The sequence below is a fragment of the Balaenoptera acutorostrata genome, chromosome 16 (assembly GCF_949987535.1).
Source record: "Balaenoptera acutorostrata chromosome 16, mBalAcu1.1, whole genome shotgun sequence".
Classification (NCBI taxonomy): domain Eukaryota; kingdom Metazoa; phylum Chordata; class Mammalia; order Artiodactyla; family Balaenopteridae; genus Balaenoptera; species Balaenoptera acutorostrata.
This window is the reverse complement of record NC_080079.1, coordinates 36,098,585-36,117,068: the sequence shown is the minus strand read 5'-3', so window position 1 is coordinate 36,117,068 and position 18,484 is coordinate 36,098,585. Positions and strand designations below refer to the sequence as shown.

The following is an 18,484-nucleotide window of genomic DNA, read 5'->3' as shown; positions in this document are numbered from 1 at the left end:
TGTACATACCAAACAATAGAGTTATAAAATATGTAGAGCAAAAACTGGTAGAAATGAAAGGAGAAACAGAAAAATTCACAATTGGGTGTTGAAGTCTCTAACTGTAACTGTGGATTTGATAGACCTAGACAGAAAAATCAGCAAAGATATAGAATATAGAAGAACTCAACAGCATCATCAACCAACAAAATCTAATAGACATTTATGTTCCACCTAACAACAGTAGAATACACATGCCTTTCAAGTGCCCACAGAACATGTACCAACACCACATCCCGGACCATAAAACAAATCTCAATAATTTTTAAAAATTGAAATAATGCAGGATATGTTCTCTGACCACAGTTGCATCAAATTAGAAATCAGTAACAGAAGATAAAAGGAAAATCTCCAAACACCTGGAAACCAAACAACATACTTCTAAATAACCCATGGGTTAAAGAGGAAGTCTCTAGGGAAATTTTAAAAAATGAATGGAACTGAATGAAGATTAAAATACAGCATATCAAAATACTTCTAAAGCAGTTTGGAAAGGGGAAATGTATAGCAATCAATGCATGCATTAGGTAAAAGGGAAAGTTTCAAAACCAACATCTAAGCTCCCACTTTAAGAACCTAGAAAAAGAAGATCAAAATAAACCCAAAGCAAACAGAAGGGAGGAAATATAAAGATAAGAACAAAAAATCAGTAGCAAAGGCAAAAGAGAAAAATCAGTGAAACAAAGAGCTGGGGTTTTTTTAAACAAATGAATAAAATTGACAAACCTCTGTCATAAAATTGACAAAAAGAAGACATAGCTCATCAATATCACAAATGAAATGTGATATCACAACAGACCCTACAGGCAGTAAAATGGGTGGGCAGGGGATGCCACAAACAACTCTGCATAAATTTGACAACCTACATGAAATTGACCAATTCCTCAAAAAAATACAAACTACCACAACTCATCCAGTATGAAGTATATAGTTTGAATAGCCCTATAAATATTAAAGAAATTGAATTCATAATTTTAAAACTCTTAAAAAAGAAATCCAGGTCCAGACAGTTTTACTGGAGAATCTACCAAATGTTCAGAAAAGAATTAACACCAATTTTATCCAATCTCTTCCCAAAGTAGATAAGGAGAGAACACTTCCCATTTCATTTTATGAAACTAATGTTACTCCAACACCAAAACCAAACAAACATAGTAAAAAAAAAAAAAATTATAGACCAATCTTTAACAAAATGTTAGCAAATAGAATTCAGCAATATATAAAAACAATTATACACCATGATCAAGTGGAGTTTATTCCAGAAATGCAAACTGTTTCCATATTTGAAAATCAATCAATGTAATTTACTATATTAACAGTCTAATAATACAAATCACGTGATTATATCAAAAGCATTTGACAAAATTCAACACCCACTCATGGTAAAAAAAAAAAAAAATCAAGAAAGTCTCAAAAAATAGGAATAGAGGAGATCTTCCTTAACTTGGTAAAGAGCATCTATAAAAAATGTACAGCTAACATTTTACTTAGTGGTGAAAGACTAAATGCTTTCTCCTTTTAAGATTGGGAACAATGCAAAAAAATGTCTGTTCTCACCACCCTTATTCAACATAGCATTGGAAGTTCTAGTCAGCAAAATAAGGCAAGAAAAAGAAGAGACATCCAGATCAGAAAGTAAGAAATAAAACTGTCCCTATTTGCAGATGACATGATTATCTACATTAAAAAAATCCCAAGAAATCAACAACAAAACTCCTAGGACTAATAGATGAGTTTAGTAAGTTGAAGGATATAACATACAAAAACCAATTGTGTTTGTGTTAACAATAAATACATGTACAGTGAAATTTAAAATATATATCATTTATAATCACATTAAAAAATAAAATACTTAAGTATAAATCTAGCAAGCATTACAAGACTTATATGCTAAGAATTACACATTGCTAATGAAAGAAATTTTAAAAGACTTAAGTAAGTGGAGAGACATACTGTGTTCAGGGATGGGAAAACTCGATGTAGTAAAGATGCCAATTCTTCCCAAATTGATATACAAATTTAACATAATTTGTATCAAAATCCCGTAAACCTTTTCTTTTCTTTTTTTTTTTTTTTAGCAGCTATAGACAAGATTATTCTCAAATTTATGTGGAAGGGCAGAGGAACTAGAAAAACAAAAACAATTTTGAAAAAGAATAAAGTGGGAGAAATCAGTCTACCTGATTTCAAGGTTTACTGTATAGCTACAAGTAATCAAGACTGTGAGGTATTAGTGGAGGGATAAATACAGGGATCAGTGGAATAGAATAGAGAGCCCAGAAATAGACCCATGTAAATATGCCCAGTTACAATTTGACAAAGGAGCGAAAACAATTCAATAGAAGAAAGATAGCCTTTTCAACAGTTGGTACTGGAGTAATTGGACATGTATAAATATCGACCCAGATCTCACACCTTATACAAATATTAACTGAAAATGGATAACTGACTTAAATGTAAAACTATAAAACAGGGGAAAAAACCAAAACAATAGGAGACAATCTTCAGGATCTAGGGCTAGAAAAGAGTTCTTAGTCTTGACACCAAAAGCACAATTCATAAAAGGAAAAAATTGTAAAATCTGACTTTTTGGTGATGGCCATTCTGAGTGGTGTGAGGTGATACCTCACTGTGATTTTAATTTGCATTTCTCTAGTAATTAGTGATACTGAGCATCTTTTCATGTGTCTGTTGTCCATCTGTGTGGCTTCTTTGGAGAAATGTCTATTTAGGTCTTCTGCCCATTTTTTGATTGGGTTGTTTGTTTTTTTGATATTAAACTGTGTGAGCTGTTTGTATATTTTGGAAATTAATCCCTTGTCAGTCGCATTGCTTTCAAATATTTTCTCCCATTTCATAGGTTGTCTTTTCATATTATGGTTTCCTTTGCTGTGCAAAAGTGTTTAAGCTTTTAGGTCCCATTTGTTTATTTTTGGTTTTATTTCCATTACTCTAGGAGACAGACCCAAAGAAATATTGCTGTGATTTATGTCAGAGAGTGTTCTGCCTATGTTCTCCTCTAGGAGTTTTACAGTATCCAGTCTTATACTTAGGTCTTTAATCCATTTTGAGTTTATTTTTGTATATGGTGTTAGAGAATGTTCCAATTTCATTCTTCTACATTTAGCTTTCCCAGTTTTCCCAGCACCACTTAGTGAAGAGACTGTCTTTTCTCCATTGTATATTCTTACCTCCTTTGTTGTAGATTAATTGACCATAAGTGTGTGGGTTTATTTCTGGGCTCTCTATCCTGTTCCATTGATCTATGTGTCTGTTTTTGTGCCAGTACCATACTGTTATTACTGTAACTTTGTAGTATAGTCTGAAGTCAGGGAACATGATTCCTCCAGCTCTTCTTAAAAAACTAAACATGCAATGACCATTTAACCCAGCAATTGCCCTCCTGGGCATTTATCTCAGAGAAATGAAAGTTCACCCAAGAACCTATACACGAATGTTTATAGCAGCTTTATTCATAGTAACTCCAAACAGATGTCCTTCAATGGGTGAATGGTTAAATAAGCTGTAGTACACCCATGCCATGGATTACTGCTCAGCAATGAAAAGGAATAAACTGTTCATACATGCAACAACCTGGATGAATCTCTGGAGAATTATGCTGAGTAAAAGAAAGCCAATCCCAAAAGGTTACATATATGTGATTCTGTTTATATAGCACTTTTGAAATGACAACATTGTAGAAATGAAAGAACAGATTAGTGGTTGCCAGGGATTAAGCGAGGTGGAGGCAGGGGGAAGTAGGTGTGGCTGTAAAGGGCACCGTGAGGGCAACACGGTGATGAAATGTTCTATATCTGACTGTCTGTGTTAGGGGTACATGGGATATCTCTGTATTATTTCTTACAACTACATGGGATTCTACAGTTATCTCAAAATTTTAAAAGTTTAATTATAAAATTAAGTATGGTAACTCTAGAAGTTTAGGGAAAAACAGTTTTTTGATCCTCAGATGTACAGAATTTGATTAATCACAATTCTGGTTCATGACACTGACCTTGGTCCATGCAGAGCTCTATTGGTTGCTTTATTTTAATAATAGGGATATGAAATAGTATAATATAGTATAATATAACATATTACAGTGTCATAGTTTATTTCCACTGAATGCTGTGTAAATACTGTGTTGTCTAAATATACCACAATGTATTCAATTCTCTGAGTAATGGATAATTGGATTATTTTCAGAATTTTTTTTCCTGAAACAATACTTTTGTGAATATTCTTGTATATGTCTTCTGATATACTTATGCAAAATTACTCTTGGACATTTGTTTAGGAGTGAATTGCTGGAAATGGTTGTCTTTATAAGATAATGCCAAACTGCTTTTCAGTTTTTTAAAGTGTTTGTGGAAGTTAATACTCCTGCCAGCAATACATGAAATATCAAATTAATCTACATCCTCTCTAACATGATCATACTTTTTAATTCTTGCCGGTTGAGTGGATATAAGATTGTGGCTCATGTTCTTTATTTGCATTTTCTTAATCACTAATAAGACTGAACGTCTTTTGATGTGTGTATGGTATATGTGTTTCTTTCTCTAGAATGCCTGTTTGATTCTTCTACACATTATTCTATTGGGTTATTTCTCTTTTTCTCAATGATTTCTAGGAAATATCTCTCTATTCTTGGTGCTCATCCTTTGTTGTATGTGTTTCAGATTTTCCCTCCAACTTGTAACTTATATTTTTAATTCAAGATATCTTTGATGATCAGAAGTTTTTAATTTTAACGTAGTCAAAAATGTCTGTTTTTTTATAGTTGCACTTTTTAGTTTCTCTTAAAGAAACTTTTCTCTGTCCCCAAATCAGAAGGATTTTCCTATTCCTAGTTTTTAAGGTATGAGATAGGAATCCAACTTTGTTTTTTCCCCATGTGGTTAACCATATTTTCAAATCCTTTCTTTCTTCCAATGATCTGCTGTATATTTCATATATTGAACTTTCATGTGTGGATGGATATGATTCTAGGTTCTCTAGTCCACTGGTCAACTTATCTAATCCTGTGTCAATAAAACACTTCCTTAGTTACTATAAGCTCAAAATTTTTGATATCTGGTAGAGCAAGGTCCCCACTTCTTACTCGTGTTTCTTTAGAAATGCTTTAGCTATTCTTGTGCACTTGATCTTCCATATGACTTTTAGAATCAGTTCTATGACTTTTAGAATCAGCAAGTTCCAAAATATTGCTGGGATTTTTATTGAATTGCATTGAATCTGAAGAACAATTAAGAAAAATTGTCTTCTTTATGATGGTCAGCATTTCTAGCCATAAACATAGTATTGCTTTCTATTTGTTTAGATCTTTTTTTCAATCTCTCAACAAAGTTTTAGTATTTTCTCTACAGAGATTTACAACTTATTTATTAGTACTTAATTTTTAATAGTTCTACAAATTTTTAAAAATTGCATTTTCTAGTTGTTTGTTGCTGGTGTTTACAAATGCAGTTGACTTATATATTGATTTTTTTTAATCCATCCACCTTGCTAAACTCCTCTATTATTTCTAATTGTAGATTCTTTTGGATTTGTCTGTGTTTATAATCAAATCATTTGAAAACGACAGTGTTTTATCTTCCTTTCTAATTCTGAGTCTTTAAAATCTCTTTTCTGTCTTTATACACGCTAGGACCTCCAGCACAGTGTTGAATAAATGTGCTGATAGTACCTTTATTCCCATGTTATTCCAGTCCTTATTTAAAAGAGAATGTTTGTAATATTTCTCCATTAATTATGATGTTTGCTGTAGTTAACTCACTTTGTCCCCTTCAAATAGAATATAAATTTTTTAAAAAACAAAATTTCATAATATATGGACAGAGTTGTTTTCAATAAATTGTTCATATGAGGAATTGTTAAGTTTATATTCCTTGACCGCAATGGCACAAAACTAGAATTAATAATAGAAATTTAAGCATACTGGCTGAAAAAAAGTTTTAAATAGATTCTTTAATTTCTACATTAAAAAAATTAAAACTGAACTTATAGGTTTAGAAAATAGCAACTATGAGAATACTGCATGATGAATTATGAGATAAGGCTAGAGCTGTATTCAAAATAAAAGTCAAGCCTTTAATATTTTCACTCTGAAATAAAAGAGGGAGAATTAATTAGCTTCCAGTGTTGGATTGCGCCAGGGCTCGGTCCCCAGAACTCAGTTCTCAGGCTTCTTCTCTATTTACACTCTCCTTGGGAATCTCATTAATCGAGCATTTTAACTGTGAGCTATAAACCTTCACAACTCCCCTGAACTCAAGATTCATATCTACTCAACATCTGCATTTGGATGTCTCATGAGCATCTTACCTTTAATGGGGCCAAAAGAAAACTTTTGACCCCTCCCCCAACCCCACTGCCCCCTGCCAAAAAAAACTTTCTCTAGTGTTCTAGTGTTCTCCATTTCAGTAAATGGTCTCACCGTTCACTCAGTTGGTCAGGCTAAATTATCAGTCATCTTTGGCTCGTCTTTCTTTTAACAGATTCTGGCATTTCTACCTTTCTGCCAGTATACCTTCCAACAGCATATCCTATTAATTCTATAAGCAGAATATGTCACAAATCCAACCATTTCTCATCAGTTCTACTACCACCGCTCTGGCCCCAGCCACCAACCATCTCTCACCAAGCCTACTGCCTTACCAGGTATTGATAGATATTATTAAACTATAGTAATTGAAATTGTTTGGTACAATAATAAACAGGTCAGTGGAATCATATGCATAGCCCAATAATAGACCCCAGTATATAAAAGAACTTAATATATGATAAGAGTATCAAAAAACATTGTGCAATGACATACTTTCATAAACGATATTCTGAAATGGGCCATTTAGGAAAAAATACTTATATTTTATATTGTATTACCTCATATAATAAAATAAATTCTAGAAATGATAGAGAACATTTATTGAGCATTTACTGTTTGCCAGGCAATGTGGTAAGTGTATCCTTCACAAGTACTATAATGAAGAAAACAAAGTAAAATAGATACATGGTTATCTGATCTCTAGAGAGGGAAGGCTTCGCTTACTAATCATAAAAAATGCTAAAGGAATAGGTTGATAAAATTAACTAATACAAGTATTATTTAAATACTTTTCTGTTTTCAGAAATAAAATTAAAAGGCAAAAAGATTTTGTGAAGGTAGCAGCAGAAGCAGCACTGTTTTTTAATCTCCCTGAATCCCCAGTGAAACATGCACACCACCTGTATAGCAGAATTAAACACCATGGTCATCATTTACCACAGAATTAGCTCATAAAATGTTCCCATAAGCCCCAAAAGAAAGCAGGACAGATCACCAAAATCAGAAGATCTCCATGGTGTAAGCAGAAGAAAGCATCTGGGTTGTTTGATGGACCTGAGAACAAGAGAGCTTAAGAATAAGCAACAGGTATTCATTGGAAAGCTCAGGAGCCCAGTTTGAGAACAAAAGCTGAAACTGGGAGGGGTTTTGCCAAGAGCAGGTGAATGCAGAGGGCCCATGCTGAGATCTGAAGGGAGCAGGTAACCCCTGTGAATTCTCCAAACTAGGGATCCCTTCCAGGCCGGGGGGCGGGGGGGGCACATTCTGAGATTAGAATCAAATTTGAGCAGCACTAGGAATAAAGATTAAGGACAGAGATCACCTGAATAAAAGTGGAGGAGGGAAACAGGGCCTGGAAAGCCCAGAAAGAAGCTACCATGTATTTGAGTTCTACATAAAAACAAAAAAAGGGGGAGCTACACCTCCTTCTGAAAGTTTGGGAAGATTAATTTCAAATAAAATTGGCTACAGAAAAGAAACAAGGTCAAATTCTATAATTTTTAATTACAAAATTGTATTGTAATAAAAAAGAATAAGAAGCAGAATAACAGCCACTTGAACAATGGGAGCACATCAGATACACATGCCCACAAAAATAGATAAAATACTATGTCAAAATGAGCTAAAGTTCATTAAAATGATATGACACTTGAAAGAATGCCATAAATCAGAATTGCAAAAAATGAAAAATGAGGTGACAATAAAGGAAATAATTAGATTTTTTTTTAATTTTAGAAATAAACTAGAAGGAACACAAAAGCAAACAAATGTAACAGATAATGCCTTAAGAGAACTAGAAGATGAGAAGAAGGAAATATTTAAAATTTTAAAAAGAAATGAGGAAAGAGATAAAAAGAAACTGAGAGAAATTAAAATTAGAATAGGCAGAACAAGAAGGGGCTGGTAGCACTATTCCTTGACTGGTTAGTGGTTTCAGAGGTGTTTTGCCTTATAGTAATTCATTAAGCCATACATTTGTTTTGTGAGATTTTTCTGTGTTTGTTTTATTTTACAATTATAAGGTTATAAAATGCAACAAAAAGGCAAATGATGAACTGGCGGATATTTGGAAAAAAAGAAAAATACATAAAATGTTCATGCAAATTGATGATAAAATGCTAAAACTCCAATAAAGAATTACAGAGAATGTAAATAAATGATTTACATACACAATTGACCCTTGAACAACATGGCTTTGAATTGGGTGGGTCCACTTACGTGCTGATTTTTTCAATAAATTTCAATAAATACATAGTATAGTACTACAGAATCTGTGTTTGGTTGAATCCGCAGATGCTGAACCGCAGATGTGGAGGGCCAACTGTAAAGTTACGTGGGGGATCGGTGCCCAAACTCCACATCATTCAAGGGGCAAGTGTATTCAAAAGCTAATAAACACTAAAAACATCTAGTCTCACTGAAATAATCCCTGAAAGAAAATTTATGGGAAGGGAGGAGATGAAAGAAAAACTCTGTATTGTATCTATAGATAACTTTTAATGTCAGATACAGCCTAATTTATCTGCTATGGGTGAAGTTGGGTAGGTGGCAACAGACCCTCCAGTAAGTGCCCTTCAGTGTGCTGGGTTTTTCTGTTATATGATCCCAAGGGAATGCAATACAAAATAATCCGTTGTTTTCTGTTCATGTTGAGTTAGCCTGGCACTTTATAATTTGGAAAAATTTTATGATTACTTACATTGAAAGCTTTTTTATCCTTCACAGTGAGAGACCTACCACCAATTTGCCTTGATGTTAGACAGAAACAGCGCATCTCTATAGATGCTTTATCATCTGAAATGAAGACCCCAGTTCTTCCAGAGTCCATCCTTCCCGTTCAGCCCAAAACTATGAAAGACTTTCTGTAAGTTTTGGCTCACTGTTACACGTAGGCACATAGTCATCTGCATGTCAGCCCTTTACCTAATTTAATATTTTTGTGTGAAAAATTAATTGAACTTGTGGCTCATTATAAGGTATTAGCCAAGAGTGAAGACACAAAAGACTAGACGTCTCAAGTTGAAGGTGAAAACAAACATATAATTAACCAGTAAGGGATAGATAATGTTGCAGCAAAAGACACTAAATAAGAGAAAATGAGTCAAAACAGGCAAGAGAGACTTCCCTGGTGGCGCAGTGGTTAAGAATCTGCCTGCCAATGCAGGGGACACGGGTTCGAGCCCTGGTCTGGGAAGATCACACATGCTGCGGAGCAACTAGGCCCGTGAGCCACAACTACTGAGCCTGCGCGTCTGGAGCCTGTGCCCCACAACAAGAGAGGCCGCAACAGTGAGAGGCCCGCGCACCGCGATGAAGAGTGGCCCCCGCTTGCCACAACTAGAGAGTAGCCCCCGCTCACCGCAACTAGAGAAGGCCCATGTGCAGCAACAAAGACCCAACACAGCCAAAAATAAATAAATTAATTAATTAAAAAAAAAAAAAAACAGGCAAGAGGAGGTAAAGGTGGTAATAAAATAATAGAACATGTCCTTTTTAAAAAATGAGATTTCATCTACTATGTGACATATAAATCATAAAAACCGTGTTAGTAGTAAAAACTACTAAAAAAACCCAAATGGACACTTGAAGGACTAAGTGGGAATGAGAAAGTAGGGACAGAATGTAAACAAAATCTGTCAAGAAATTTGGCTATGAAGTGAAGGAAAGGAAGAGTGATAATTGTAAGGAACATGTCAAAAATGAACTTTTTAAAAAACAAATAAATGGGGAAGTTGAAGCTGGATTAATATCTTAATCCAATTAAGAATTATAAATTCATAAGATACCTTTACATTAACTGGAACATATTTCTGTATTCAGCTTCATTATTTCAAGTTGCATGTTGGGTGACATTTATCTATAAAGAATTAATGCTATTTTATCTGAATAACATTTTTATCTGTTATGGCTAATAAATGTTTTTATTTTAGGGAAGATGTAGAAAAAGCTAAGTCATCAGGAGATTGGAAAACAGTACATGATTTTTATCTTACAATGTTTGATTCTTTCCCAGAACTAAATGCTGCATTTAAGGTAATAATACATAAAGCACATTTTTCAATTTTAGTTTAAATTTTCCAAAAAAAGATACTATAAATTACCCTCTTTTTCTACCCAGTATTGGCTTAAGCAGCTGTTTAAGCAAACATAAATAGTTATTAATTCTGAAGTTGTATGTATCACAAATAAATATTACTTAAGTGATATCTTAAAGATTGTTTTTATTTGTACTAATGTTGTTTGACTCCATTCTTTCAGTTTTAAAAAAGAAAGTTATTAAAATAACCCTTATATATTTATTTTTATTTTTAGCAATTTTGCCCAAACAGTCCTTTTTTATCATCATACTAAGAATATTAGAAATTATGAAGGAATAGTTATGGTTCAAATATTACTTAGATTAGTTCTTAAAATGTTATGTACACTTGGTTCTTTAATTGAATTTGCAGAAAGATGCCTCTGCCTCGTTTAATACTATCGAAGACTCTGGGATTAATGCTAAATTTGTGAATGCTGTATATGATGCCTTACTTAATACTGTAAGTATTATTTATGAACACATGCAAATAGCATGATTGTTTGACTCTTCTGTATTTTAAAAGCAGCCACACAAATATTGTAAAACTCACCTTGTAACATAATTACATGAGAAACTCTGGTATAATTTTTGGTAAATTTAGTTGAAATTCTCAGAGGGTTGGATTATTTTATTCTTATATTTTTCTAATTAAATGAAAATTCAGTAGAAAATACTTTTACGTTCAGTCCTTACTTAGAAAGGCTTGCTAAGATAAAAATCATGCTCTACTGACTCAGCAAAAGGAGGTAAATTATTTGGTTGTATTGGAATTACATTGAATCTGTAGATCAGTGGTTCTCAAATGTTAGCATGTATCAGAAACAGAAAAGGCTTCTCAGTATTCAGTAGGTCTAAGATAGAGCCCCAAAATTTGTGTTTCTAACAAGCTCCAGGATATGTTGATTCTCCTGATCTGGGGGCTCTCTATGGCCATGTGAGTTTGAATTTTCATTGTAATTATAATTGAAAGTCATTGAAAGATTTTAAGCCGGGAACAGAGGGATGACGGACATGATTTATAGTTTAGAAAGATCTCTCTGGATGTTATGTGGAGGATGGTCTATAGTGGGGCAAGAGAAAGGAGTTAGGAAGGCATTGCCGAAACCTAAACGAGGGTCAGTGTTTGGCCTAGGGTTTTGGCAGTGGAACTAGTGAGGCATATTCAGACTCTGGGTATATTATAGAACAGAGCTAAACATACTTCTGTGGATTGGATATGGGACTTGAGGGAAGAAGGAAACTGAGTGGATGGTATTGCCATTTAATTAGATGGATAGGGCTCAGCCATCAGCAGAGAGAAAAAAGGTGTTTCAAGGAGGTAATAATTAATCTTGTCAAATGCTGCTGAGAGATTCAGTAAGATTTGGACAGAGAATTGAGCACTGTCTTTGATAAGGTGAATAATTGATGACTGACTTTAATAAGAGCCGTTTCCGTGGAGTTGTGGAAACAAAGCCTACTTGGAATGGGTTGAAGGGACCATGAGAGGAGAGGAAGTAGAGATAGTGAATACAGACAGCTCTTGGAGAGTTTTGCTGTGAAGGGAAGCAGAGAAATGAAGGGTTAGCTGAAAGAGTACATGGGTCCACATGAAAGGTTTTTAACATGAGCAATATATTAGGCAGGGTCCTGGCAGGAAACAGATGACACACTCTAATTGGCAACCTGGAGAGGACTGTTTACAAAAGTGTTAGCAGAACAAGGGAGGCCCTCGGGAGTAGTACAGTAGAGTGAATCTGGAGGTAAGCTGTCAGAGAGAGGGCTGTCTTACAGGAGATGAGGGGCATAGCCAGCCCATGGTGACCTTGCAGAGAGGGCGTTGAGGGAATAAATACCCCAACTTTCCTCTCTTCCCTCTTCTGTCAGTGTTCCCTATGGCTGAATCCAACCAGAAGGCCAAAAAAGGCAAAGGAGTCTGGTTGATGTAGTCCTTAGTAGTCAGCCTCTTAGGGCATAGATCAGGGTGGAGAAGCATGGAAATGTAGAGACACATCCGTGCAGATGGTATTAGGATGTAGTGTTCTACTGATGGGAACGACCTAGTAGTGTGGAAGAAATGGATGATATGGGGGAGATAGAAGGAAACTGAATAACCAGGTCCTTGACAAGATGAGAGAGGATGGAGCATAGGGCTCAAGTGAGGGGGTTGGGCTTGGTCAGTTGTAGTGCAGGTAAATGATTAGAATAATAGTGGCAAGATGAATCTGTCCTCATTTGGGTGCATCTGTTTTCTCTCTAAAGTGTGTGGCAAGATCAGAGCTGAGAGTGATGATGGGAAGGAGGTGTTGGAAGTTTGAGGAATGAGAAAAAGGTTTGAAATAGTTGTCATGGAGAGCAGGGAAGTAGATGAACTAGGGAAATGTTGAAGGACTGTCAGTGGTGTTGAGTGTCCTTTTGAGATTTGTGACATAAACTCAGTGTGTCTAGTCAGCACATTTGTGTGATTTTTCTCCTGCAGCCTTCCATTGCTCTGGGGTGCTGTTTGCCTTCTGGGTGTGAAGGGTCACTGCAAGCAGAGGAGGAGAAAGGAATGATGTATTAAATAAGTATATTAAGAAAGGTGCTAGGCTGAATGTGTGCTGACAGACATGTCTTAGAAGTGATGATTGTGTTTTTTTTTAAATAAATCCATGATATATGCTTGTTTTCTTGACGTTTGCACCTTTCATATAACAACATGACAGAGAAATTTTAATGACTGTTTGGAGCTTCTAGTTAATGAAGGTTTTAGTCATTACTTCTTATACGCTAAAAGCACCATCTAGATGTGTTTTCATTCATTCTTATGGGACATGTTTGGTAGTAATTAAGTTTTTTTAGTATTTGAATTATTAAACTATAAAAAAATGTTATTTAGTACCTTTTTCAGATCCTATAACAAAAAATCTTTATCGTGTTATTTTTTTACTGAACATAATTTGGTTGTACTTAATAATGAATTGTGGGCTTAACTGCTAATTATAACATGGTAGGACTAAATATGTCCAAAACGTATGCAGTCATTTTATATTGTTAAACATGCTATTCTTAGACTTATGTTCATGATTTTATCCTGTCAATCCAGAGAAAGTGAAATTGTTTTTCTTTTTCTGTCTTCACTGTTATATAAAACTGATGGTAGTCATCAAACAGCCACCATGTATGTTTGTGCAGGTTGTACAGTGCGCCAGGGAGCATTCTCATTATAATCTCTCAGATGTGAAACTGAGACTACCGTTAAGTGGTAGTCCTTGGTCATCAAGTCTGGTTTTAACTATTGAAACAGATCTGTAAATATAATTAACATATAAAAGTCACCTAAATAGCTAATCCTAATTATTTCGTGATTTTCTTTTGCCTACAGCCTCAAGACATTCAGAAGACAGTATTAAAGGGAATCATTAACAGCCTGTTACGAGAATGGAAAGGGTAAGTACAACTAATATTTGGCTAATCAGTATAGATGATTAATATACACAGCTCATCCGTCTTTAATATATACGTATGTGTTTTACTCTCAGAAAAGATTTTAGTTGCTACAATAAAAACATAGATCAGAATGAAATTATAAACCATTTATAACAGAGCTTTTTAACTTGAGACTTATGACTTCTCAGGACAGTCCACAGGTGAGCTTCAGAGGATCTGTGAATTCTTTAAAATTGTATATAAGATCTGTCATGTACAGATATATGTGCTTTACAAAAATAGGATGGGTAGTTAAATGAGTCACCTAGAATGAAATAATATAGGCGTTAAATTTAGCCTTGGGCTTTCTGGTAGCAGAGCAAAATTTTTCTTATTTCTAGTATAAGGAAACGTAAATTTAGCTACTGAAATATTTTTTTCCTGGAACTAAATATTGAATTGTTATGTGAGGAATGATGGACAGTGTAACTGATAATGTTTTGAACTGTGAATATGCAGAACACAAAAATATACTTTTAAAAGTACATATGATTTAAATTGGTGTTACTTAACATTATAATTTAAATGATAGCTTCTATTAAAGCCAAATAATACCATTAAATTATAATTTAAATGTTTATATTAAGCCCAATTTGAAAATACCAAACTAGAGTTCTTAAATATAATGCTAAATGTACCCTGTATATTTTAATAACATTGTTCCAATTTTCAAAGAAACTTGTGGTTTTTATAGAAAATTGAGAAAAGTCAAGGTAGTATAAAAAAGTAAAAATGTAACATTTTGCAGTTTTTTTCTAGTCGTCTTTTTAAAACAATTGAAAACATACTGTATTTTTCATGTGATTTTTAACTTAACAGTATTTTCCTAGTTTATCATTCTAGTAATACTTTTGCATTTTCCTTGAATTTTATGTTTCTGGTTGAATACATAATGCTTCATTGAAAATGAAGAGGAAAATTTGGAATGTAAAATGAACACTTAGGGGAGTGGGGAAGTCCAGTGGTCCGAAACTGCTGGGACCTCAATTCCCTCCAAGCATGCTCACACGGCTTTCTAACCCCTGCTCCTCAAATGTGTGCCGGAGACAGATTAAAAGAATTTGATGCGACTTACTTATCAAAGGATCATGTGGTCTTTACCCCCAAAATCTTGTTTTATTTTGGATTTATAGTAACGACAACAAGATCTACAGTTTATTGACTATTTACTATGGGCTAGGCACCTTTCAAACGATTTTGCATGTATTTCTCATTGAATCTTCACTACAATCCTGTGAAATAGGTAATATGATTAGTTTCATTTCACATTTGAGGAAACTAATTTACAGAGAAGTAAATTGCCCAAGTTAACACAGTAAGTGCCTGAGTCAGAATTAGAACCCAGGCTGTCTGGCAAAAGAGCCTGTGATCTTAACTACAATTTCTGTACCCAGAACTGTATACTGTACTAAAATACTAGTACATAGAACAGGAAAATGGAAATTTTCATGGTACAGCTATAAAATGGGAAGAAAAAAAAAAAACGGACTCTCCTATCACCAGGAATTTTAATATTTATAAATTGCTTTGAGCTTTTTAAAATGTTTTCAAATATAATTTCTAAAACAAAATAGTAGTCCTATTGAGAAAATAATCTGACAATTATGTAGAATAGTATAGAAAGAAATAGTTTAGATTTTATTTAAACCTAAATAATTTAAATCATTATTCAGTCAAGATAATTCTTCCACAGAGAAATATTACTACTAATTTAAAAATTATATATATACATGTGTATATATATCAATTTCAAAATGTAATACATATGTTATATATTTATATTTCAGATGATATGGCTTTATATCTTGTAAAGATCATCTAGTACACTTTGGGCAATGATTTATGTTTTCAGGTTTAAGTCTAGTTTTTGGCTTTTATCAAGTCAATTCTCACAGAAACATTGATAATTTTTTATTAGATACTATAAGATTAAGCATTCATCTCTAATCGATTACAATTATTTCTGTTTCAGTCCACGAACAAAAGATGATCTTAGAGCATATTTTATACTTTTACAGGTAAGAAAGCAAAAACATAGTTGAAGTGTGTAATTCATATCTCAATCTATGCATGTGTAAGTGAAATGATATCAAATACTAAGTATTATTTTGAGCAACATTTTTGATACTTTTTTAGATTATAATTACTTGTAACCAGAGAATTAAAGCTATAACAAATAAACAATGGAAGGCTAAATTATCTCCAGGATTAATATTTTAACTTGCCTTCCTGCTGTGGGATTCTGGAACAAACAGAATGGAAGCACTTTTCCTCCTCCAGTCAACTTCCTTTCTTGTAACTAGTTTTTTAAGGGACTCCAAAACTTTCTTTTATTTCCCAATTAGTGGGTTTCTAACTTTTCTGTGTATTTTCAATAAATGTTTAAACTAGAATTCTAATGGAAAAATCAAAGTGGTTGTTTATATTTGCTAAAGCAAAGATGATGAACTTTTTCTTCTTGAGAGATACAGATTCATTGGTACAAAAAAAAAAAATAAGGTCCAAACGAAAAGCAATTTTAGTTTTTATAATTTTTTGAGAAGTACGTTATTCCCATAGCTAGCATACTATGTTTGTATTATTCTTTACAATTTACCAAAGGTATTCATATAAATTATTATCCCATTTAAAGATAAGAAAAAATTATATTAAACAAGATAGGATGTTTAGTTCAATATTATGTCCAATAAAAGGAAATATGGAAGATAGGGGTAGAAGAAGGAAGAGAGAGGAAACAAAAAAAGGGGAAATAGATAAGAGGTAGTTGAGGGATGTCAGGAGAGGAAGGGAAGTAAAGAGGTAAGAGGAGAAAGACAAAACTAGAAAAAAGAGGAAATATACGTGGAGAATAGTAAAAGCTAGAAAGTGACAACATGAAGCTCAAATTTTTAAGTGAGTGTATTGGTCAGCAGTAAGCTCTGCTCATGACATCTTGTTCTTATGAGCTATCACTTGATGAGTTTATCATCTGGGGTCACTCCCTCATTTTGAACCATCCTGACCATAAGTCAATTTTGAAAAACACATGGTGCTCTTTTATTTTTTTACAATTTTGGTTTATTGTTCAATAATACTCATTTTTCCCATGGAGCTCTGAAATGTACATTGTGATGGAGTTTTAGATTTTGGACATATAACTAGAGGTTTTGCTTGGTTTACAAGCTCTACTCTAACGCTTAAAAGTTCTCCAAAGCTATTATGTGGTTCTCCCCTTGTTCTTTGTGAAATATGCAAATAACTCATTTCACAATGGCAAAAGTTTCATTACCAGCTTTTATTTTTCTAGCATTCTCTCTCCTCTTTTTTTTTTTAATCAAGGAAGAACCAGGTTTTTGTTTAATTGGATAGTAGTGATTGCCACCATTTATACCAGGCAGTGAGCTACGTGCTTTACATACAGTTTTTTTTCATACTCAAAACAACCTCCAAGATAGATATTATCATTCCCATTTTTCAGATGAGGAAGTTGAGAATCAAAGTTTAAGGAACATTCCTAAGGGCATATAGTAGTAAGTGGTAGAATTAGCCCTCAGACCCAGATCTGTCTTAATTCCAAAACCACTGGACCATAGTGGAAATCCAAGTCTCTGTTAATTAAATAATTAAACAAATAGATTCTTGTTTTCAAGGATTTCACCTAGTATTTCATAATCTCAAATTTAGTTTTCTGAATTCGCCACTTAGCTCATTAAGCATAGTGTCTTTCCTTTTACATGTTAACAAAATTTTAACGCAATTATCTTTAATATCTTTTTCAGAATCCTCAATTTAATAACACATCTACATATGTCATCTATGCTCACTTGCTACGACAGATAGCTACCTTAGTGGAAGCTGACCATCATTTCCTAGTTCACTGGTTTAAAAAGTAAATTATTCTATGATATTAAGAACTTTTATAATCTTAAAGTTTTAAGTTTGTTAGTAACTTTATAAGAAAATATATTAAATGTTTTCAGGTCTTGAGAAATGATACTTATAATTCACAGTACTTCAGAAGCCAATTATAAGCATATTCTTTAGTACTACATAGAGGATACATTAAAGATCTGTTTTGTATGTAAGTAACCGTTTTCCTTGTGCCAGCTGTTGTTGAATTTCTGTCCACTGCTTTTGCATTTTATACAGCACATTCCTATCATTGATTTTTCATATATCTCAAAGATGGTGACTGGATTTGCTCATACATTACTATTTTAATTTGTGTCATTTTATTTCCTATCAATAAATTTTACCATTATTTACACAATGCATTTTCCTTACCTAAAAAATCATTGTAAAACATACTAGCCATCAATATCAATTTATAAAAGTACAGTACTTTTTTTCCACAGAACAATACTTACATTAACAATTACTTTTCCCCATGACTAATAAAAGTTAAAGAAGCTAAATATTCCCAAAATGAATTTTAAATACGGTCAATTCTTATTATTAACAATAGTTATGTTCTATAAAGCTACTGGGAACACTGAATTGGTGAACAGTGAAATACAGGGTTAGCTTCCTGCGAGCCTTTGGTCACAACATTTTTATCAACCAATCAGTACATAACCTTGCTTCATCTGTATTGCTATTTAAAGACACCTATT

General features: G+C 33.5%; 1 protein-coding gene across 2 annotated transcripts in view; it reads left to right on the top strand.

Annotated features, from left to right (window-relative positions):
- The window catches only part of HECTD2 (HECT domain E3 ubiquitin protein ligase 2), a 77,520-nt gene that overhangs the window by 28,400 nt on the left and 30,636 nt on the right, over positions 1-18,484 (top strand). The window contains exons 3-9 of one of the 2 annotated variants that reach the window (XM_057531238.1): positions 8,660-8,737; positions 9,092-9,230; positions 10,297-10,399; positions 10,816-10,905; positions 13,789-13,853; positions 15,865-15,910; positions 17,651-17,760. In XM_057531238.1, coding sequence (XP_057387221.1) covers positions 8,660-8,737; positions 9,092-9,230; positions 10,297-10,399; positions 10,816-10,905; positions 13,789-13,853; positions 15,865-15,910; positions 17,651-17,760 — 631 coding nt within the window. The remainder of the gene's footprint in view (positions 1-8,659; positions 8,738-9,091; positions 9,231-10,296; positions 10,400-10,815; positions 10,906-13,788; positions 13,854-15,864; positions 15,911-17,650; positions 17,761-18,484) is intronic. The other variant, XM_057531239.1, reaches the window with a different exon arrangement.